At 41.1% G+C, this 25,526-nt stretch overlaps 1 protein-coding gene across 2 annotated transcripts in view; it reads right to left on the bottom strand.

Annotated features, from left to right (window-relative positions):
- Window positions 1-21,382, bottom strand: part of DIAPH2 (diaphanous related formin 2) — a 339,263-nt gene extending 317,881 nt beyond the window's left edge. For both annotated transcript variants that reach the window (XM_032227728.1, XM_032227726.1), the window contains exons 1-2: window positions 21,117-21,382; window positions 567-599 (exon numbers count right to left, since the gene is read on the bottom strand). In XM_032227728.1, coding sequence (XP_032083619.1) covers window positions 567-599; window positions 21,117-21,230 — 147 coding nt within the window. In that variant the 5' untranslated portion in view covers window positions 21,231-21,382. The remainder of the gene's footprint in view (window positions 1-566; window positions 600-21,116) is intronic.
- Window positions 21,383-25,526: the final 4,144 nt, after the last annotated feature.

The raw sequence follows: 25,526 nt of genomic DNA on the forward strand, positions 1-25,526 counted from the left end.
CCAGCTGATGTAAGGTTATAAACTGTAAGCTGATGCAATGTAATAAGGTGTCTATATATAGATGGCCATTAGAGGGTGTTTCTCTTTCTCTCTCATCATGTATTTCATTTCTCTCCCTGTGTCTGTAGCTGAGTGGTAAGAGATTTTCATCTCCATGTATATGTCTGTATATATTTGTATATAAACCATTATTAATTGTCTAAAGGGCCTGTGTATTGTGTGCTGTTTTGCTCCTGGGTTTATCTCATAATAATAGTCACGCTATGAAATCTCTGACATTCTCATTTTAGAAGACTAGTTAAAATTATATCAACACATGGAAGGCTGGGCTGGGACTCAAATCTTAATTTTGATCTGTCATGGAGACCAATCTAATTTCAAGATATCCCTGGAATATAAATTCTCACTGGTTGGAGGTGACAGTTTGCGACCCTAGTGTAAGAGCCAGTTAGGATGTTAGTGGTTATTAATAGGAGCCCATCATACATCTCTATTTATTATTAAGGTTATGCAATATACTGTAAGCGACATGCACTAGAAGACAAACCCACATATGAGAATCTTACCACATCATCTGCCAAAGTTTTTATCTGTAGATTCTATTCAAATCAAGAAGACAAGAAAATGTGTGTTACCTAGCATGAATTAAATGTAGAGATCCCTCTTTTCATATGCATTGAAACTTTTTTTTCTTATTTTCTCACTAAATATCAGCCTCAGAGGGTATCAACCCTCTTGCTATCACAGAAGCTTACATCCAAAACGGGCCGCATGGAGACTCCTGGGAGGGGAGGGGCCAGGTGGGAGAGAGGGGTGGGGTGGGCAGGGCCAGACATGGGTGGGATTTGGAGGTGAGCTACAGGTTCTTCCGAACCCGGGAAAACCTGTAGCAGCCCACCCCTGCACAGAACTACCGCTAGTATGTATGTATGTGTGTGTGTGTGTGTGTGTGTGTGTGTGTGTGTGTGTGTGTATATATATATATATATATATATATATATATATATATATATATATATATATATATATATATTTATTCATGATTTATTATAGAAACTCGGGAGTCATTGCTGCTTAAGTAGCAATCTCTTATTCTGGTAAACAAAAATATTTTTTTATGACAACAGCAACAAAAACTGTTAGGTACTTACTCTCATCCATTGTGTCACCTAATCTCATTTGTTTCATTTGACCCGTACAGTTGTGACTAGAACATTTCTCTTTTATGTTATGTATTCCAAACTATTTTTAGAAAGGACACGCAGCACTATATTTCTGTTTCATATAATAATTCAAGCAAAGCTATTTGGAAAGTGAGTTTGAAGCTATTGTTGAATTCTGGACGTATTCCTATTATTATCATTTTTTTTTTTCAGCAATATGCCACACGTTGTATTAAATTCTGCCACACTTATTTATTCCAATGTATTTTATTCATCAATAATGCATAAGATTCTTCACCTCAAAGCTCATCGCAAACAAGAGAAAAGCTATTACAACCCTGCTTGTTTTCAAGCTTTAACTATGATTGATTTAACCATTCCTGTAACAGCACAGGAAATCCTTAGTGTTCCATCAATGTTGCCATCTCAAAGCAGACATCATTCATGGTGTAACTGGTCAATTATTCCAACTAGCATTCTTGAAGGACGACTTGAAGTCTAAACTCAATCTCGCTTTAATTGCCCTAACCGAAATGAACAAGTTTGGTCTAAAATCCACTTTTTTTTTTCAACAGGCCACTGAACTGCAGGAGGGGACAAAAATAGCACAGATCACTTTTTCTATCTATTTAGAAAATTGAATTCATGCTGGATAGGGCATAAGCACGCAATTTCTACCCTAATGTTTGCATTTATTTCTAAAAGTGCATTGCTTAGAGAAATGAACAAGCTGACATGGAAATGCAACGTTATTTCGCTGTTGCTCAATTTGAAAATTCCCTCTACTGTAAGAGGTTCAATACACACACACACACACACACACACACACACACACACACTGCTAGTATTAGTGAAAGAAAGGACAAAAAGATAACATATGTGAACATATAGACTGATCTTAATTTGCCACTTGAAAAGTGTGTTGGTTAAATTTCAATTTATAAATCAGGTAATGAGCATATAATGTAAACAAATCTCCTGAAACAACGCTGATGCATTGCTAATTAGTAAGTCCAGCCCCCACACAAGAAAGTGTATAATCTTATTTAATGAGTCATGAGTTCTACCAAATGGGATCCATTCCAATTAATTCCACTAGGAGTCTCCACACAACTGGGGACACAACCAAGAACACATCAATGTGTTTGCAACTGCAAAGGGAACCGGAAGCCACAACATCTGGAAATGTAGAGCAGTACAGTAGGAAAAAACCCACAAAAGTGAAAAGAAGGAAAAAAGCCACAGGGACCTCATTCTGGGACAACAAAACTAGACCTTCCTCCCACAAAGAATATAATTTGCTTAGCTTGTAATTGACTGGGCAAACAAACATCCAATTGTGGTTTTTAAGGGAACCCCAATTCCAAGCAAAGTTTAACCCGAGGGAACAAGCACGTGAACCACAAGCCCTAAGCTTTTCTCATGCAAAAGAAAAGAGGGTTAGAAAGGACTTCAGGAGTAATTAAAATCAAGTATTTTATTCAAATTGCACCAAAGACAAATTCCTTATCCAATCACACTTGACCAATAAAGAAGTCAAGTCAAGTCAAGTCTGTTCTGTTGTATTCTATTCTATTCTACTCTACTCTACATTCTATTATATCCTATATTTGTTCTGTTCTGTTTTAGCCTATTCTATCCTATCCTATCCTATATTTGTTCTGTTCTGTTCTATTGTACTCTACTCTACTCTATTTTGCTCTACATTCTATTCTATCTTATCCTATGTGTTCTGTTCTATTCTATTCTAGTCTAGTCTCATCTAGTCCCATTCTATTCCATTCCATTCCAGTCTAGTCTATTCTATTTCTATGTTCTGTTCTGTTCCGTTCCGTTCCATAGCATATTTCATTGATTATGTGCCATTCGAGTCCATGTCAATGCTTAAGAGACCACAGACTGTAGGTAGATTTCCTTCAGGACAATCTGTCCTCAGCATAATTTATAATGGCTTCCAAGGTCTATTGTTTCCATTAATTTTAAAAAAAATTATCATCAAAGGAGACACAAATTTTTGAATATCTCTGTGTAAGGAAGAACTCTAAGAGTGTCAAGTTGGCATACTGGTTAAGGTACCAGACTAGAAACTTGGAGACTGTGAGTTCTAGTCCTGCCTTAGGCATGGAGCCATCTGGGTGATGTTGGGCCAATCAATCTCTCTCTCGGCCCTAAAGAGGAAGCAGTGGCAAACACTTCCGAAAACTTGCCAAGAAAACTACAGGAACTAAGTCCAGGAAATCGTCAGGAGTCAACAATGACTCTCTCTCCCTCCCTCTCCCTCTCCCTCTCCCTCTCCTCTCCTCTCTCTCTCCTCTCTCTCTCTCTCTCTCTCTCTCTCTCACACACACACACACACACACACACACACACAGTCTGCGACAATCTGCAGGCATTTTGCCGTTCTACTGAAAGCCTTAGAGAGAAACATTCCTGAAAGCAGCTTGATTTTTCCTTTTCCTGATTTAATCAGTTAAATGTTTTGCCTTGCGCACAATGTAGTACAAATGGCCACTTTTGTCTCTTAGTAATTGCCGTAATGATTTTGTAACAATCTTTGCTTTGCTTGAAGAATAAACATCACTTGGAGGTTCCAAATAAAGTAGGAAAGCTTTTAACTATGGTATTTTTAGCTATATATTCTCCGGTATCAATTGCAATTTTGCTCATTTGATATCCCAGTAATATTGTCGTTCACATGAGGAATGTCTCATATTGTGTAGTACCGACAATAATCTTCTACAAAGAGGGAATAAAATAAACAAATAAAAATGGCTTGGTGCATTTCAGCTATGACAGCCTTAAACAAGTAAAACACCCTGGTGATTATTAGCTATTCCCATACGTTTCTACTAGTGGTCCTGTTTGGCTTAATTGACCAAGAATAATGGGTGGATCTAAAACTAAAGGTCTAGCATTGTGTTGAATGAAAAGCTAAGAATTTTCTTTTTCTTTCTTTCTCTTTCTTTCTTTCTTTCTTTCTTTCTTTCTTTCTTTTTCTTTGAGGAAGAGAGAAGCGCAGAAACTTATGCTTGTGGGGAAAAGATACCACGTGCAACCACTGTTAAGTATCTGGGGTACATATTTCTATTCTTTAGCAATCTAGCATGTGATGCTATTAGATTACTACATGTAGTAATCACTTGTGGATTACTTACGCTTTCAAAAGCCGGCTCTTTCAAGGACGACCTGAGATGATCTAATCCCCAATAATGTGTTGTGGCCTTTAAGAAAGTTTCCTCCCCTTTAGCTTGGTATTTATCATTGCCGTTTTCTTATTCCATTCATGTGGTTGTTTTAAGCTCTGCTTTGGAAGCCACCTAAAATTACTTAAGTGCTCGAGGTTATTGTGCTTTTCTTATTATTTCTATACTATCCAGAGGTGGTATTCAGCAGGTTCTGACCAGTTCTGGAGCACCAGTAGCGGAAATTTTGAGTCGTTCAGAGAACCGGTAAATACCACTTCTGACTGGCCTCGCTCCCATCTATTCTCTGCCTCCTGCATCCCAGCTGATTGGGCGGAAACGGGGATTTTGTAGTATCCTTCCCCTGGAGTGGGGAAGGAATGGAAATTTTACAGTATCTTTCCCAGTGGTGGGATTCAAAATTATTTACTACCGATTCTGTAGGCATGGCTTGGTGGGCGTGGCAGGGGAAGGCTACTGCAAAATCCACATTCCCTCCCGATCAGCTGGGACTCGAGAGGCAGAGAATAGATGGGGGACGGGGCCAGTCAGAGGTGATTTTTATCGGTTCTCTGAACTACTCAAAATTTCCACCGGTTCTCCAGAACTGGTCAGAACCTGCTGAATACCACCTCTGATCCTTCCCCTGCCACGCCCAGAAAGCCACGCCCAGAAAGCCACGCCCAGAAAGCCACGCCCACAGAACTGGTAGTAAAAAAAAATGAATCCCACCACTGATGCTATCTTTTCAAACCTACCTGGAATTGATTGAATGTTTGGGGCAGCTTCCAAGGGAATAGGAGAATAAATAAATATATAAATGCAAGAGCAGACCAGCCATCTGTCAAGAGTAGATTCAACTCCATTCATTTCTACATCTATAACTCATCTGTGTATTGCAAAGTAGATTAAGACGCTAATTAACCAAACCAAAATACAAATACAGGTAATCCTTGCCTTACAAAAACAACTGAGCCCCAAATTCATGTTGCTAAGTGAGACATTTGTTAAGTGAGCTTTGCCCTGTTTTACAACCTGCTGCAGTTGTTAAGTGAATCACTGCAGTTACGTTAGTGACACGGTTGCGAAGACAATCTGGCTTCCCACATTGTCAGGAGGTCACAAAATGTGATCCTATGACATTGGAACCCTCATAAATATGAGTCTGTGGCCAAGCATCTGAACTTTGATCAAGTGGCCACAGGGATGGTGCAATGGTCGTAAGTGTGAAAAATGGTCATGTCACTTTTGCAGTGCCGTCGTAACTTGAACAGGTCGCTAAACAAACCTCCCCAGAAGTCAAGAACTATCTGTAGATCTGGCTCTTGAATGCCTCAAATCTTATATAGGAAAGCTATATTCATTCTTAGGAAACGGTCTTCAGAAAAAGCAATTTTATACCGAGGCAACTGAAGCTAAACTTTATATTGGTTCAATTTATTCAAATGTTTTTCCACTTTCACTGCTGTTTTGCTGAAACATTTCAAGAAGTAGCTTCGGTCTATTTTATTTTAAACAATTTTGAGTACGAAGCAAACTAAATAGCAGGCTTACACATCAAATTCCAAAACCTGCCAAATGATTACTTTTGTATTCTTTTAGCCTAATAAGCAAGCAGAATTACCCTCCCTCTCTCTGGATCCTTGAAGTTATTTCTATACAGAATCATCTCACATTTGTGTTGCTTTTCCAATAGCCTCTCAAGTTAAGCATCAGCCACAATAAAGCCAATCTCCAATGAAATATGGAATAAATTTGGATCACTTAATGCTTTCACTGAGGTCAGCAGGGCTGTAGGTGGTGAATTATTTCATCTGTGCTTTTTAAACTTCAGTATGAAACATTTTATTATACTACTTCAAGATTGGGTACCAAGGTAAGGCATAATGCTGTCTTTTTAACAGTAGCCTAACTCTTGTCTGAATCAATTTAGATTTTTAAATCATGTTTTATAGTTAGTATACTGCAATAACCCAACTAATTAGTTTGTTAAATCGTTAACAAACCATGGATTATTATGTTGTGTGAACCTGGCTCTCAAAGACTGTATTTTATGCTGTGGCTCAATTCATTATGTTTTCAGAGTATCATTGAAGCAAATCAATTGTTAGTGTTACAGAACACAATGATATATAACAGGAGACTGTCTAATTTGTTTTAATACTTTCTTAAGTACAAGGCCCTAGTTTTGTGTGTTCTATTGCACTATTCTATTTTCTATTCTACTGTCATTTTGTAACACATAAATTTTCAAAAATATATTGAGAAATTTTCACTGGAAATATAGATCTACAGTATGTCACATGCATTCTTACTAATATCAAGCCAATCAAAGAATAATACTGTATTGCTGAAATGTTTATTCGAAAGTCCAACTGAATTCATCTTGACAGACTTGAACATTGGGTACTATCTAACAAAATGAAATTCAATGGTGAAAAAAGTACGGTTTACATTTAGGCAAGAAAAACAAAATGCACAGGTACAGTATAGGTGGTACCTTGCTCAACAGTAGTAACTGTGAGAGGGATCTTGGAGTCCTAGTGCACAACCATTTAAATAGGAGCCAGCAGTGTGATGTATCTGCCAAAAAAGCCAACACAGTTCTAGGCTGAATAAACAGGGGGATAGAATCAAGATCACGTGAAGTGTTAATACCACTTTATAATGGTATATAGAGGCCACACTTGAAATACTGCAACCAGTTTTGGTGGCCACAATGTAAAAATGATGTGGCCTCTAGAAAGACTGCAGAGAAGAGCAACCAAGAGGATTAGGGGAAACATATGAGGAACGGTTGCAGGAACTGGGTATGTCTAGTCTTAAGAAAAGAAGGACTAGGGCAGACATGATAGCAGTCTTCCGATATCTCAAGGGCTGCCACAAAGAAGAGGGAATCAAGCTATTCTCCAAAACACCTGAGGGGAAGACAGGAGAGAAGCAACTTAGAACTAAGGAGAAATTCCTGATAATTACAACAATTGAACAGTGGAACAACTTGCCTCCAGAAGTTGTAAGTTTTAAAGAAGAGATTGGAAAACCATTTGTCTGAAGTGCTGCAGAATAGCCTGCCTAAGCAGGGGGTTGGACTAGAAGACCCCACCCCCAGATCCCTTCCAACTCTGTTATTCTATTCTATTCCAAACAGAGGGATTAGTTTGTAGTACTTGTCTATGCTATCTTTATTGTTAAATCTGATAAATTAGCACATCCTGATACGGCCACCCGCATAACAATCACTTCTACTGATTTGGGTGTGTGAGGCTTGAATAGAGCAGGTTTTAATTTGGGGCAGAAATAAGCTGTCTTCTTTTCCACGCAGTATACATGGAAACACAGATACGCATACATACATACCCAAGTACACAGAGAAATAGTGGTATCTATCCTGGTTTCTGAAGGCCACAAGACCATGGCTAGTGATATGATTTATACTGATGCTAGATCTTAAAAATGAGTATATGACCCTCTTTAAAAGTGAAACCTGTATAATGCCCTGTTTTCCCCAAATATTAAAGCAATGCCCTGTTCACCAAATAAGTACCAAACCAATCCAACTTTATTTAGCAAATGGCTACAACAATTTACTTACTGTTGGCTACAATTTATTGCTGGTTACAATTATTGGCTTCTGCATTGCAAACAAGGTAAGAACCTGGTGAAATGAAACAATTTTATTTATAAACAAATCTCCCTGAAAGACACAGAGAGGAAAAAGAAGATGTTACAGAGTAACTCTCGGCTATTGCACAATGTTGAGTCACGATTATGCTTTATATGCAAGACAAACTGATGACTGATGAAGTCTTTTAAACGGGCGGAATGTTCATTACTGGTAAATTCCCTATATTGCCTTTAGAAAGTTAGAACTGTAAGATCTCTCAATTGATTATGAGAGAAAGAGGGAAATAAAAGGCGGGGGGATTATGTTGACATTGTGGAATCATGAAAAGCAGACTTACTTTACTATTGTGTAATTCGTCAAACTTTCCCCTATTTTAGGTGGGTGCCAGTTTCACTTCCCTTGTTCCTTTAGTTTCTCAATCTTATCAGAACAGCAGAGATTCCACATGTCAGAAATTCCATAATTTAGAATAAAATATCTCCAACCCTCGCATCACAGTCACGATGAACTACAGCACTGTTCAGTGAAACAGCATTTATGGGGCCTCGAAACATCCTTCAATGTCCTATTTGTTTCTTCAATATGTTGCTCAGATCAACACATTCTCTTTCCATTTTGGTTTATTAGGTTTAGAGTCTCTGTGCAGTTTGCCAGACTCGAGTCATCTTAATACTTGAGTCACTAACACTTGCTTTTGAGAGACAAATTTAGCTAGACATTTCAAGATCACTAACATGATGTTAATTTTCTGTATTCGTGTATATACCCCCCCTTTTTTTGCCCTGTTTTAAAACGCAAACTGGTCTGAACATTCAGCCTAAAAACTGAATAAATGAATCCCTAAATAACATTTTTGGTTTGGTTTGGTTTGGTTTATTGGATTTATATGCCGCCCTTCCCCCAAGGACTCAGGGCGGCGTACATCATTAAAAAAAAACACATATTACAAAAGTTTAAAAAAAGTTAGATAGAATATCCAAAAAACAAACCCAATTAAGATTCACAATAATATTTTTTTTAAAAAATCGATTAAAATTAACAATAATCAATAATTTATTTTGTTTTGTTCAGGCCAGGCTGGCTTGCTGGAAAAGCCAACTTTTTAGGGCGTGTCAGAAGGACCGGAGGTCAGGAATTATACGAAGCTCCGGGGGCAGCTCATTCCAGAGGGAAGGCGCTCCCACAGAGAAGGCTCTCCCCCTGGGCGTCGCTAGCCGACGGCACCCTGAGGAGGTACAGATTTTTGGTACAGATCATGTTCCATGCTGTTTTTGAGATTAATTCACAGAGCATAAAAATAACAGAACAGAACAGAACAGAACAGGGGAGGGGAGGGGAGGGAAGGGAAGGGAAGGGAAGGGAAGAGAAGAGAAGAGAAGAGAAGAGAAGAGAAGAGAAGAGAAGAGAAGAGAAGAAAGAAGATTTGGAAGGGACCTTGGAGGTCTTCTAGTCCAACCCCCTGTAGCATTTCAGACAAATGGTTACCCAACCTCTTCTTAAAAACTTCCAGTGTTGGAGCATTTACAACTTCTGGAGGCAAGTTGTTCCACTGATTAATTGTGCTCACTGTCAGGGAAATTTCTCCTTAGTTCTAGGGTGATGATTCAACTACACAGGTGTTAACAGAGGTGTGTCTACTCCTCTGTTTATGAACAACACAACCAAAGCTGATTTCGCAAATCAATATTTTTCGTTCCAAAATGTTTGCACATCCAAACAAGAAAATGAAATGAACGTCTGTCAGAAGCACAGAGCTCAATAACAAGCACCAATGAATGTGTAAATACGCTGCCTAGCCCTGCTTCAGTCAACCGTTCTATGGAATTAGAAAGCGCTTAATTGTGCAATATCCATAAAAGCTCTGAAGGTAAAAGTGGCTTCTCTCACTTCAACCTTATCTGTGATGCCATACTGCCAATGTGAGTGACATTACAATGTATTTCCAGCATGAAACCTTCAATTACTCTATGATTCTATAAGTATGTTCAGAAATAACGCCACTAATGTGTTGAGAAAAAGAGGAGCATAAGGGAAATGTGTATGTTTTAAATCAGGGGTCCCCAACCTTTTGGTCCTCAGGGACCACTAAATTCATAATTGTAAATCCCTCAGACCAATGATATGATCTGCCTAATGACTGGCTGGGTGGGCATGGCTAGGTGGTCATGTGATTAACTTGATGTCACTCATGTCGAGAGGCATCTTGCCAGCCTCTACTTGCCCCTCCCCTCCCAGTCACTCCTCGCTCGCCTGCCTGTGCTCCTTAGGGTCCCAATAGGAAACAGTTGTTGGAGCTAAGCAGCCACCATGAGAAAGTGTTTGCAAAACAGCTGGCTCAGTGCAAATTGGATCTGACCGAGAAGGAGGCTCGGCAGAAGCATCTCACTGAGGACTACAAGCATAGACTTTCCAAGCAGAGGGAAGACCTACGAGAGTGCAAGGCCAGGTACCGCCACTTGGAGGCTCAGCGGGCTGAGATGGTCAGCCAGTTCCAGGCCATGATGCAGTCCCACTGGAACAAGGCCCTCTGGCTCTTCGCCACAAACAGTACTTCCCTCCAGCCTTCGCTCAGAGCCCCACACCAGGAGACTGAAACAGACCCCAAGTCTGAATTTCTACCCCCCTCTGACCCACAGAAAAAGACAACAAAGGGAAAGACTCTCGGCAGCAACATAAGTGTCCATGCATGTACCTGGCCCAGAGGCCATAGTTTGAGTACACCTGATTTAGTGCAATATAAAAAATGCAAATAATTTTTCTATGGACCACCAATATTTTCTCACGGACCACCAGTTGGTGACCACTGTTCTAAATCAACAAAATTAACTATGAGCAGCTTACTGAAAAACTTTCACACTCGCCCTATATACCTATTTGCCACAGGATATTTATCAAGCTGAAAACTGAAATCTGGAGACAAATGCATACATAAAAACAAATTCCAAACCATGATAAAGAATATTTAAAGGAGGCCATATAAAGCAGCATCCAAGCAATAAAACTATGACTAATCATCCTTTAGATGTTTTCCTTGGGGAAATTGTCATACCAGAGTCAGCCCAGTGGAATTCAAGGCATGTATTACAAGCACATTGCTTTAATTCCTCTGCTGGGAAAGTCTTATACTCCGGTGCGTCTTACAGTCTGAAAAATACGGTGTATTCCTTGCAGACAGCTGGTCATTTGCATCCTTTGAGAGGGTCATTGAAACACTTAGAGGTTTATCTATGTCCTCAGTTATAAGGAGCACTACTCAGGTGACCCTGAGTTCACAGATAAGCCTCCAAGTGCTTCAACGACCCTCTAAAAAGAATGCAAATGTCCAGCTGTCTGCAAGGAATATAAGTTCTTCCATTTCCCACTATCCTATCAGAGCTGAAGAAGCTTCTTGGGTGAGAAGTGAAATGTCTTCAAAATAAAAAAAAAAACAAGAAAATTCAATTTTGGGACCTCTATTCTAGAATTGTTGAAAAAATAGATCCTGGAGAAAGAACAAAAAAAAAAGCTTGATTTAAAGAACTCGTGTATGGCAATATGTACTATTTTTTTTCTTTTTAAACCAAATCATGGTGACCTATAGGGAGACTGATTTATACTGTCATCATATACTGGCTCAAGAACTGCAGAAAAGAATTATTAAAGTTGGAGACAAAATAGCTAGCATTACAACTAGCTTAACAACAAATTACTCAACTGTAAGCACAGAAGATCACTGTGAAGATAGTAAGTTCTGGACATTACAAAATTAAATTGGGATGTATGTTCCAAAAAGTGTCCAATTATTTTGGAGAGAGATAGTAGGCCCGTCATCTTCTTTTTTTTTTTTTAAAGAAGGTGCTAATAGCTGCTTTTTTGTTCCAAAATAATTGGTAGAACTGGAGTTGTGTGGTCATTTTGTGTCTCTTCCCAAGATGATAGTTGTGCCTTAAGATTTGTGCTATCCTTGTGGAAACGAGTGGAGGAAGAAGGAAGCAAGAAATAGCTGCCCACTCATATCTGAGCTGTATCTCTGCAAAGTGACAGGTTAAAAGATTGCCAAACTTAGAAAATTAGTTTATTGAATTACCACCCCACTGAATTATGTGCAAGGCAGTTGCCAAGACAACTTCTTCAGTTACATGGCCAAAAATAAATAAGACAAACTTTCTCTTGAAGCATATTTCTTGCATTTATAAACTGAAATGAATTCAGTTATTAGAACTCTTAACATCCAACTCTTGGAAAACCAGTTTTTCAAAATCTTGTGTTGTGACCCACCAGCATCCAGAGGAGCTGGAAGCAGATTCGGACAGTGAGGAGGTAGGAGAGGAACATGGGCCAGTCCTGGAGTCTGGGGAAGCCTCTGATGAGGGCTCTGTGTCGGAGGAAGAGAGGGGGCCAGAGCCATATGCCAGTTATCAGCTGCTGTCGGAGTCAGACATCAATGAGGCAGAAAAATATCTGTAGCCTGTTCCCAGTGTGCACATGCGCAGAGTTGCCAGACGAAGGGAACAGCTAAAGAACAGGGGTCGACATGGGAGTAAGGCCACAGGTGGATGATGAATGGCCCGTCCCATAGGGAATAAAATAAGAGCGAAAGGGGAGTGGAGTTTGCAGGAGACAATTAGTTTGCTTAATTAGCGTGAAGATTTGTTGACTCTTAGAGACTCCTTGCCAAGTAGTTTCTTGCACAGCATTGTATTTGGAGGAGAACAACAAACTATGGGGTTATGGGTGCTCTCTGAGCTTGCTTATTTTCCTGGAGACATTTCATTACCCAAACTATGTAACATCCACAGTGCTGGTGAAGTTACCTAATTTGGGTAATGAAATGCCTGCAAGAAAACCGGCAAGCTCAGAGAGCATCAAGGAGCCCTCTCTTTAACTTGTACGTATTTTCATCTCGTAATTTACATTTTAAATGTTATGTCCTATAGTTCTGCCTTCTTTTGTGATGCTTCTGACGTGGTTTTGAACAAACAATGCTTTGTCAATCAACAGGATTTAGCTGCTCCGTTTCTCAATGCTCACTCCCAAAACTTAAAAAAACCAAAGATGCTTTCAAGGTGAGTTTGACTTTTGGTGACGGCATACATGAAACTTTCTTGGGAGTGTCAAGAGGGAGTGTCATTGTGCTGCTGCTTTCTTCCAAGATATTGGGCGGGGGGAGGAGTGTTTCCTCCCTAATTTCCCAATCCAGCCCACAGTCCTATGTTTCCCTAGCAGTGCCCCAATGAATAACTGAAAGTAGAGGATTACCTTTATGCTGATCAAAAATATGGCAAATTACCAAACTACATCCAGCAGTAATTGTGAACGCGCCATTGTTTATTCGGCTGATGGTTCTATTGTTGTTACGTCCTGCATTTCTTATTCCTGTGGATTTTATCTAGGTTATAGAACTATTCTGCATTATTGTTTATTTTCCCATTACAGTTTTATGTTATATTTTACACCGTCCATTGAAGTATGTAGGGCAGGAGGAATGAAATTACTGGGAAGTTTAAAAGGATAATAAATAATGAAGAAAGCAGTAAAAAAAAAAGAATATACTACTGAGTTTTCTTATTTCTGGCATAATATTCTCCCACAGCATCTGGGAAGGGAAGCTGGAGATGAACCACCAAGGCTCATTGCCTAACACAGGGGTGAGCCAACTGCGGCTCCGGAGCCACATGTGGCTCTTTCATCCCTGTGCTTCTGCTCCCTGTCGTCAGTTGCCACCACAATTTTGAGAGGAGTTTCTGGTTGGGAGGGAGGAGAAGCAGGACACACCAGAAGACGACTTTTGGTTACGACATGTAGAGGAAAAAGGACATACACACACACACACACACACACACACACACACACACATTCATTCATTCATTTTCATAACATATAACCACATGTATACTATTATATAACCAACATCACATTATATTATTTAATGTTTACAACAATTTGTCTTACCATCTCCCAAAAACAATTATTGGCTCTTTTGCTCTCCATACACCATATTTGTACCTTATCCATCACTTTCTTCTTCCTCTCTTCTCCCACCCCCCTACCTCCTTTCTTCCCTCTGTCATCCTTCTCTTCTCTACTTCCCCTTCTTCTCTCCTTCTCCTTTCTTCTATGGTGGAGAAACCGGATTTCTGGTCAACTCAAGAACTGAATGAGGAGCTTCCGGTAAGAACCTTTGTGGCTCTTAGAGTGTTTTAAGGTTGCTGACCCCTGACCTAACACAAAGAATGGACAGACGCCAAACTAAGTGTTCATTTATTTATTAAGAAAATTTATATGGCCGCCCAACTCGCTCATGGTAACTTTATCTCATAAAGATAAAACCCAATATAAAAGCTAATAAGCTTGCATCACCCAGGTGATGACAGTCAAACTGACCATATGATGATGGCTCTCTATCACTCAGGAGGCCCCAGGCCATGTTGGCAAAACCATGTCTTCAGGGCCTTTCGAAAGTATCAAAGTGGGGACCAATCTTATTTCCGCAGGAATGATGTTCCACAGGGATGGGGCCACCAAAGAGACAGTCCTTCTTCTTAATTCCACTAGATGGGCCTCCTTAAGAAAGAAACTCTTTAACATATCCTGCCTTCCTGTTCTGATTTAATTCTATTGGGAGAAATATCCATCTGGTTCAGTTCCAAACCAGGAGGAAGACACTTGAAACATGGAGGGCTGATTGGAAAGATGGTATAATGCTGAAGCAGAACCACATGGAGTTGAGAGTGGGGAATAATTATACCTCCTCTTGGGTTTTGCAGTTGAACTTCCTGTTCCTGTGCAAGAACATGTATTCTATTGGCTGTTGTCAGACTCCCATGGAACTATGTACAAATCCTAGGAGTTTGTCTGAGCTACATTTGGTTGGGGTTTGGCCTAATGCAATGAAGGAGCTTGTTGGGCAATTCCTATTGTGACTGAGGGCTATCCTTACCTTTGCTCAGACCTTGTGGCAGGGATTTTTTGCCTATGAATAGAGCTATCTATCTCTTAAGTGCTGACATCTGCTGAGGGCTATTAAGAAAGGTGGAGGCTGCTCTCGGTCTCCAAGAATATATTTTTCCCCTTAGGAAAATATAATATTCTGCCTTTTTAATATTTCCTACTTCTAGGAGAGGGGTGGGATGCTAACTTTCTACAATTCAAATGTGGATATAAGTAGCTTTGTGTCAATGATTGCGGGGAGATTGTAAAGGGATAGAAAGAAGATTAGACCTAGATTTTAAAAAAAATCAAACGAGAGAAAACATGAATAAGTTAGTAGCTTATCTCATAAAGAACAACGTAGTCCAGGAAACCTCACTGTAAATAAGGGTGGAAAATTCCTCTTGCAGTTTACTAGGTTTTGTAGTTACCGCCAGATTTGCATTAAATATATGTTAGTGAAATGTGTGTAATTCTCAATCTTGCCCATCTTTTTGTATCTTAAGAGTTTGTATCACCTTACATACAAAACCTCCCCATTAATAGCACTGAATTACAGATGCTCTTTAAAAAAAAGGTGTCATCCAAGGCCACAGCCAAGAATCTAAAGATTGCTCACAAAATAGAATCAAAATAGGATCCCTCAATCCAGTACCTAGGTCAGGGATCGGCAACCTTAAACACTCAAAGAGCCACAAAGGTCCTAACCGGAAGCCCCCTGTTCAATTCTGGAGCTGATCGGAAGTACGGTCCCCCCACCATAGAGTCTCCCCCTAGTGTGCTGTCCTTTTCCTCTGCCTACCAGAAATCCAGTTCCCCCACCATAGAGTCTCCTCCTAGCACAGCATCCTTTTTCTTCAACCTGTCCTAATCGAAAGCCCTATCAATTGTGGAGCCAGCTGGCAACCAGGAGCCCCAGCAGAGGGATGAAAGAGCCACATGCGGCTCCAGAGCCACAGGTTGCCGAGCCCTAACCTAGGTGTACAAATCCCTCCCCTTTAGTCTTGCCACTCAACACCACCCCTTTTCCTGAGACTGAATCATTCCTTCCGTGCATCCTGTAATATCTGTTTTGTTTACAATTAGCTCTTCCATTCCCAAACTGCAATCAAAGCTGATAGCCATAGAAACACAACAAATAAAATACAATTGAAATACATTACTAAAAGAGGCCCTGAACAGGCTAATTTAAGGAAGTATATCTGGCTCTAAATATCACATGTGATCCTTGCAAGCTGTGAGAAAGAAGGTTTTTCATTGGGTGTGCTCTGCTTTTCAACCAATAGGAATTTTGGTCTCAGGCTTTCACAGCCCTCTTGGATACTGAAACTGCTGTGTTACCTATGTTACCATATAGCATCTATAGATATAAAACAGTTTATTCCTCAAAACTTACAGCTTCAGAAAAAACAGTCATCAACAGGCACAACAGGTACATAGAGATAAACAACGACTGCATGCCATTCAAAAGAGAAAATCAAAAAGCCAAAAAGGAAATAAAAAGATCAAAAGCCTCCCCACACCAACAACCAACCCTCATATCAGCAGAGATTAACACCAAGATTAACACTAGGCCAACAATCAAGAAGCAAACAATATCCCAAAGAACTACCAACTCAGAAAAACAAGATAATAGTAAACAATAGGCTAATTAAGGAACCACTAAGTGTAATTCCTCAGGGGCATGGTGGCTCAGTGGTTAAGATGCTGAGCTTGTTGATCAGAAAGGTCGGCAGTTCGGCAGTTCGAATCCCCAGTGCTGCATAACGGAGTGAGCTCCCGTTACTTGTCCCAGCTTCTGCCAACCTAGCAGTTCGAAAAGATGTAAAAATGCAAGTAGAAAAATAGGAACCACCTTTGGTGGGAAGGTAACAGTGTTTCGTGCACCTTCGGCCTTTAGTCATGCCAGCCACATGACCACGGAGACGTCTTCAGACAGTGCTGGCTCTTCAGCTTTGAAACGGAGATGAGCACCACCCACTAGAGTTGGGAACGACTAGCACATATGTGTGAGGGGAACCTTTACCTTGCAATGAATCATTACAGTTGGTAATTTAGTAACATGGTTGTTAAGTGAATTCAGCTCCTCTATTGATTTTGCTCGTCAAAAAGTCGCAAAAGGGATGACGTGACCCCAGACACTGCAACCGTCATAAATATGAGCCAAGCATCCAAAATTTGATCACATGACCGTGCGGAATCCGCAGTGGCCTTAAGTATGAAAAATGGTCATAAGTCACTTTTTTCAGTGCTGTTGTAACTTTAAATGGTAGTAAGTCAAGGACTATCTAGATTTAGCTAAAAACAAAAAGTATCAACACTTCCAAGACACCAATATTCTGTATTCTGAAACAAGTATCTTGCACATTCCTATTCAGAATTAAAATTATACAGCACCATGAAACCATTTTTTTCTGCAGCCCAATAGCTATATTTATAAAAACGTCTCTCTCAGTGTGTATGTGTGCATGTGTGTTCCAGCATAACTCTGGAACGCCTCAAGCAATTTCAACCAAACTTGGTACAGAGATGACTTACTCTCTGGAAACAAATACTATGGGGGTTAGACACCCCTAAAGCCCCTCATGGTGTGTGCTCTGTTAAAATACAGCCGGATGTGACTTTAAATGGCTTCTACGGGGCCGGCGGCATCCTCGTGTACACGCGCAGTTCACACATGCGTCTTAGCGCCTGCGCGATGCTCCAGCTGCTCGCAGAGAATCGCACAGGTGCTATATGTGCCTTCCAGCTGCTCACGGAGAATCACGCAGGCGCTATATGTGCCATGCGCCTGCGTGGAAGCGCAGAAGACTTCAAAGACTGGTAAGGAGTGCGGGCGGATGGGTGGGCCCTTCGCCGTTCCCAGAAGTTACTTACTTCCGGGTTTGCCAACCAACCGGTTCGCGGGGACCGCCGCAAACCGGTTGAAACCCACCCCTGCTTCTACTGTACTGCCATGAAATGGCTTCTAATGTGCAGCACAGTGGTGTTGCCATGGTGACGGCTTCACAGTACTCCATAAGGGGGTTCCCTCTGGTAAGTGGGAAAATCCAACATTGGAAATTAAGTTTGATCTGGACATTTCTCCCCTATAAATAAATTCCCCGGGCAATGCCTTAGTAGCCGATAATTCCTGCCGGATTATAGGCTACTTGTATATAATTAAAGCACCCTTCATTCTGTAAATGACAGAAGTATAAAGTGTATTCAGGGATGAGAGATTATCATTTACTTCATTTAGTCTTTGGGGTCTTTTTTTAAATTGTTCCCCAATGTATATTCAATGTAGTGACAAAGCCATAGGCCTGAACCCAGGTGTAACAAAACTGCAGATAAAAGGGGTATCATATATTTATCAATGAACTTATCCATTCATTTAATTAAGTTTTTTTTTTAAAAAAATCTTGTGTTCTGTTCAAGAGCTGAAGTCAGGACCCACAATTTCCTGCTGTTCACAATATCACACAGGCATCTTAGTCATTAGAATTTTCATGGCATTTAATAGCCTGTAATTTAACCTACTTTGCTGCTTTAATTACAAGTTGCTTGTTGGGAAAATTAAGTTTTAGCTTTAGTTGATACATTGTGAATTGCTGTTGTTACATTTGTAGCTTAAGGTAAGGTGTACAAATACTCAAAAGTTCATCTTGCTATTATTGACTAGGAATTTCATTTTCACCTCCTTTTTCCCTAAGGATCTCACGTATGATGAAACCTCAAACCTTCTTCTAAAAACTGACTTAATTGCCCTGCTATTACTTCACTCAATCACTGGCAACACAGAAAATATTCAAAGAGGATTTTTACACCCAACCTTTTCCAGACAGAAGTTTATTCTTGGATCTTTACTATAAGGGGGTGGGGGGGGGAGAGGAGGGGGAATACAGAAATGGACCAGGAAAGTTTTATTAAGTCTGAAAATGCTAGACAACCAAATTGTTTGGCCTCTAACTTCTGTTTATCATAGTGCTGCCTGCTGAGGTCATACCTTGAAAAATTGCCAACTCTACTCAAGAGTTCTTTAGAGATAAACATTTTTTTTAAAAAAATATATGTCCAAGTCATAATCTGTCTGTCCTTTGGTCTTCTTAGTGTGGTCAAACAGTATATGTCTCCCTTAACAGTAATGGGGGGTGGAAAACCCAGGTATCACTTTGTTATTCTGAGATCACACCAGTAAATATCTCCTGTGCAACTATTAAGTCAGACATGTGCAAGAGTGAGAATGGGCTGGGCACAGCTTTCCAGATGCCAGATTTCTAAAAATAAAACACTCTTACGTTCTTGCTGAAAACAGTAGGTTGACAATTGGACTGAAACTGTCCAGCCTTACTTCATCTGGCCATGTGACCAGAAGATCTTCTACCTTTCCAGACAACCAATATGCTTGAGTTAGTGTACCCAACCTAAAATATGTTGCCCTTTAGATATTACTGAAATAATAAAACAAATTGAATTACAGTTTCTCTGAAAGGTCAAAACTAGTGGAAGAAGTAGCAATCACTTTCCCAAAGCACAGGTATGTTTAAAACATCTTATCTAAGACTCTTTGTCTCCCCTTTTGGACAACCTTAATTTTTGAAGCATGCTCAGCAGCTACACCTTTTAATAAACTTCGTTATCACCAGCTTTTGTGTAAAGTACAAATAAAAGCTTGATCAACAACACTATGGAAAGTTCCATCTACCAACGCTGCTTCTGTTCACCAGTTTTTGAAGGCCACTTCTACAGTAGCCTTCACCAACCTGATGTCCACCAGATTTGTTGGGACGTCAATCTCTCTATTTTTGTAGACCAGGAAGGATGGATGCTGAAGGCCACAAGGGCTGGGGAATACCAGCTGAGGGCACTTGTATCTACTGAGAAGGAGGAAGTAAATGACCATATTTGACCACATCAACATGTAACCTATGTACAAGCCCTCGTGATGCAATTACATAATTTCATCCCCATACGATGTGTGTGTCATCATTCACTGTAACTGGCTAAGAGGCAGTGCCAAGTGAACACATCTGGAGAACACTATAGAGTGAAGAAATCTCTTCCAGAAGACACAAACACCAGGCCATGGGACAAGCCAGGCTTCTCTGTAAAACACACAAGTGACAACAGTGAAACCTGCCTGCCCCACCCCCCAATACACCCCTCTAACTGAATCAGCCAAAAAGAGCTAGGAATTACCAACGTTTAAACTCAATTTTTCTGGAGAATCAGAGGTTGGGAAGACTGTTGGATGAATAACACAGGACAGAAGACCAAGTTAGTGATAACCAATCAACTGTAACTAAACCATATTTTAGTCACATCCCCAAACCCCCATAATTTTAACCTAAGACTGACTACTGTTGATCTCACCACCATTCCTAAGAAGTCTGTAATGAGCATGTTTAAGTGCACCAGCGTGTCTACCATCCCAGTCCTACTGTCTCCATTTATTTGTACCCATTTCCTGTATTCGTTTTCTATGTTTATACTTATGCCTGCTATCTTTTACATGTTTAACAAACTAAATAAAATAAAATAAAATAAAATAAATGAAATTGTATAATTCTATCATTCAGGCACAACCCAACAGAGAACCTTTAACTACTCAGAGAGGCCCAATACACAGATTAGCAAACTCAAAGAGATTTTTGGTCTACCAAGGTCAGGCTGGATCCTACAAAAAGCAGAAGGCTGATTAGCAAGCCACAGTTATCCCACCCGCAATGAGAAACCAAAACCTGCTTTGTTTAGCCCCAATTTATCGGAAGCAACAGCAGGCCTGATTCAAGCATCCTTTCAGAGCCTCTCTGGCTTCCACCACAATTTCCTGAGTTTCACCCAACCAGGAAGTCTTGGTCGCTTCATGCAACAGTTTGGCTCACCAAGATTTCCCTTGGATTATGCATCAAGGGAAGACTTTGTTTCTTCTGACATGGTTTTCTGGGGTTCACACAACTACATGCAACCAGAATATTCAGGTTGGTTTAACAGGATTTCCCTTGGATTATGCACCAAGGGAAGCCTTAGTGGCTTCTGTCATGGTTTTCCTGGGTTCACACAACCAGGAAGCCCTGTTTGCTCCTTGCAACCTGGAAACCCGGGGTGGCTTAGCCAGGATCTCCCTGGGACCATGTAACCCGGGAAGCGCTGAAGGACTAGCCAAATCTTGCAAAGGGCAACTGGGCAGACTTGACCCACTTCTCATATAACGTCTGAATCCGCAAACGAGGCTACCCTGCCTTCTACACTTACCAGCTTGGGTTTATTCTTACTCTCCTCCTCCGAGGGACGTCCCCCACCGCTGCCACCCCGCCTCGGGGTACCTTTCCCCGGCGGGTCTTCCCCTCCGGTCCCCTGGCCCTCCATGCCGGCCCGGCGCCTTCTCTTTTGCTGGCCGCCTTGCTCCCGGCTCGCCCGCCCCGGCTGTCAGGGCGCTCGGGAAGCGCTTCTGCACATGCGCCGACCAGCCGGGAACGAGGCGGCGAAAAGTTCAAGCATCCTCCCTGTCTGCCCAGGGCTGCGGGAGTGGCCGCCAGGGCGCAGGCGCGGGAGCGCACTCAAACAAACACACTCCGTTTCCCCCCCCGTGCGCACGCGCACTCTTCGGAGCCTCCGAAGCCGCCACATTGAGCCGCTGCCCTCACCTCAAGGCTAGGCAAGGGGGACCCGGAAGCGCCTGTGAAGAAAAGGCGCCAGAAAGGCAAACCTGGCGGAAGTCAGCTGGAGAAGGGAGGCAGGCATTTGAGGGGCGTCATTACAGAAGTTGGGAAGGAAGAGGAAAGGCTTTCATAAACTCCCATCGCCTTGAAACCTTTTTTTTTAGGGGAATTCATGATGAAACTGGATATTTTGCAATAAATGCAGACCTATATGAACCATAAACACATTTATTGATATGTACTATATTACAAATTAAAACAAATATTAAAATATTTTGACCCCCTGGAAGGATATCACGGCGCCTCAGAGTTCCTCAGACCACATTCTTCAGAACTGCGGTCCTGGACCATTCAAAAGTTGTAACTTTGTTGTGACTGAAAACATATTTTGCTATGGAGAAATATTAAAAGGCTTTGCTGTTGAAATCAAGAAGGAGCTTTTTATAATGTGACAGGGAGGTGGTTACCTCAAAAAGAACAATTAAAATGCTGGAAACGTCAAGTCGAACACCTTCATAATTGGATAGAAGTGCTTGAGGGCTTGCCTGCAGTTTCAGAAGAGGAGAAGACAGTTTGGAGATGTTTAAATAAACTGCACTACTTTGGCTAAAACTAAAGACCGCTTGTTAAAAACGGGGGTTTCTCCCTAAGGGCAAGGATATTCACTGCAAATATGGCACTATTCAAAATCCAGAGATACTTCAGGAGAAGAGTCCTCCGCTCCTCTGCTCGCAACAGAATAACTTATGCCACCAGATTTGAAATTTTGGGCTTAAACAATTTAGAACTACGCCGCCTTCGGTCCAACCTAAGTGTAGTACATAAAATAATCTGCTACAATGTCCTACCTGTCAATGACTACTTCAACTTCGACCACAACAATACACAAGCACAAAATAGATACAAACAAGGTAAACCACTGCAAACTTGACTGCAGAAAATATCACTTCAGCAACAGAATGGTAAAATGCCTGGAATGCAGAAAATATGACTTCGGCAACAGAGTGGTCAATTCCTGGAATGCAGAAAATATGATTCCGGCAACAGAATGGTCAATGCCTGCAATGCAGAAAATATGACTTCGGCAACAGAATGGTCAATGCCTGGAATGCAGAAAATATGACTTCGGCAGCAGAGTGGTCAATGCCTGGAATGCAGAAAATATGACTTCGGCAGCAGAGTGGTCAATGCCTGGAATGCAGAAAATATGACTTCGGCAACAGAGTGGTCAATGCCTGTGGTTTCTTCCCCAAACCCCCAAAACTTTAACTACTATCGACCTCACCCCATTCCTAAGAGGAACGTGCATAACTGCACCAACGTGCCTACCATCCCTGTCCTAATGTTTCTTTTTATTTGCGTCCATTTCATGTAACCAAAATCATGTTTATATATACAGAATATATGTTGTCTAATGCATGCTTGACAACATCAATAAATAAACAAAAGAATACAAACTATCCATCTTTTACAATGCCCCTCAGCACCAATATGCACACAAAAACACTTGCTCGCCCAAAATATCCCTGCCATCAACGTGGCTTGGCATTGGGCTAGAAATGCATGCATTTATGAAAGCTTTTGATCTTTTTTTAAAAAATTTAAATTAATAATTTCCCCTTTACTAGTTCCTACATTTTTGATACGAGATGAGACTTTGCTTTCAAGGCAGAGACTGTCAGTATATCAGCATTGTTACAGCATTCATAAAATGGTGGTACTTAATCATTTAATGATTTTGCAGCGTATAACAATGAAGGCATCTATCGCAGAAACGACAGGTAAATTTTGTCGGTCAACAGAGTTCCAACAAGCAAGGACCATTTTTCCTTCGGTTTGGAAATCCATCCCACCTTCCTATCTGAAGTCAGACAATTTAAGCTTTAAATGGTGCAACCTGTGCCTCGTTAATCATATGATGACCTTCTCACCATGTTGTGGCACCAAGTTTTGGAATATTTTTTGGCAATAGCACTTAGACTTATATACCACTTCATATTACTTTACAGCCATTTCTAAGTGGTTTACAGAGTCAGCTTGTGGCCCCCAACACTCTGGGTCCTCATTTTTACCAACCTTGGAAGGATGGAAGGCTGAGTCAACCTTGAGCTGGTGAGGATCGAACTCCTGGCAGTGAGCTGAATTAGTTTACAATACTGCAGTCTAACCACTGTGCCACCAGGGCTCACAAGCAATTAATGAGCCAGAATATCGTGCAAGAAGGCATACATGCAATATTTTGATATACACAGGTATGTCTTTATTACATTTCTTGAATGATTCATGGATTCAACCAGTTCCTTTCCTCCTCCCCTCACCTCCCCCCAGGGTACACAAAAGCACATTGGCTTGTTCTTGCTTATACAGATGCATAAGGTAAAGATCCAGGAAACTCATCAAGATCGTTTTCAAAATTGCCCGGGGAGCAAATGCATAAAGATCTTGAAAAATACTAATTTCCTGTTTGATTAAGCAGAACATCAATGCATGGCCAGTATGATTTCTGTTGATATGGAAACCAAAAGGCTAAATCTAAGGTTGGAAACAATACTCCCTGTGCAGATGGGAGAAATTACCGTGTACTAATTGCTTCAATTATTTTAACCCTAATTTGCAACTGTAACTGTTGCTCTCATCCTTTCCTGAGGATACATTCTGGGAAAGGAGAAATAAATAGCCACAATTGTGTTCATACATGATACTATTATAGTAAGTCAGCCAGAGTAGCCCTACAGCAAGACAGGTGGCAAATACATTTAACAAATAAATAAATAAACAAACAAACAAACAAACAAATAAATAAATAAAATGGCCACAGTTGTGTAGCTGTGTTCAAACACAATACTAACCCATGGTTGTTGGGTTTGCTTTTTTTATGGTTACTTGAAAATACATGCCAGAAGAGTGGATCAAATTGTCTACACTTGTGCATCACCAAATCCACAAATTTTAGATTTTTTTTAAAACTATAAATAAAAGTTAGGTAGGCAATTAAGCCTTGTTAAAAATTAATTGGCGAAAGCAAAGGGAGATGTCTCCTGGCACCGACCAGCCCCATTGCTGCGTAGTTCTCTGAGCTCCCCATGCAAGGTCACAGGGCCACATTTCCACACCTTTTCGGAAGGCCAGGAGAATGGGGGCCCTCCTCACCTTTGGAGGGGGAATATTTCACGGGGTGGAAGGCAATGGCATAGAAGGCTCTTTTCCTGGACCCCACCATTCAGAGTTCTTTAACTGACAGGATCTGCATCCTGACAGGGTGGGATGGACTGATGGGATGGAACGAAGCATGTTCCATAAGGATCAGTGGTGTGATTCAAAGTTTTTTTTACTACTGATTCTGTGACCATGGCTTTGTAGGCATGGCATGGCTTGGTGGACATGACTTGGTGGGCGTGGCAGGGGAAGGATACTGCAAAATCCCCATTCCTTCCCCACTCCAGGGGAAGGATACTGCAAAATTCCCATTCCTTCCCCATTCTAGGGGAAGGATACTGCAAAATCCCCATTCATTCCCCACTCCAGGGGAAGGATACTGCAAAATCTCCCTTTCCTGGGGAAGGATACTGTAAAATTCCCATTCCTTCCCCACTCCAGGGGAAGGATACTACAAAATCTCCCTTTCCACCCACTCCAGGGAAAGGATACTGCAAAATCCCCATTCCTTCCCCACTCCAGGGGAAGGATACTGCAAAATCTCCCTTTCCACCCCACTCCTGGGGAAGGATACTGTAAAATTCCCATTCCTTCCCCACTCCAGGGGAAGAATACTGCAAAATCTCCCTTTCTACCCCACTCCTGGGGAGGGATACTGTAAAATTCCCGTTCCTTCCCCACTCCAGGGGAAGGATACTACAAAATCTCCCTTTCCACCCACTTCAGGGGAAGGATACTGCAAAATCCTCATTCCTTCCCCACTCCAGGGGAAAGATACTACAAAATCTCCCTTTCCACCCACTCCACGGAAAGGATACAGCAAAATCCCCATTCCTTCCCCACTCCA

This window comes from Thamnophis elegans, chromosome 12 (genome assembly GCF_009769535.1).
Source record: "Thamnophis elegans isolate rThaEle1 chromosome 12, rThaEle1.pri, whole genome shotgun sequence".
NCBI lineage: Eukaryota > Metazoa > Chordata > Lepidosauria > Squamata > Colubridae > Thamnophis > Thamnophis elegans.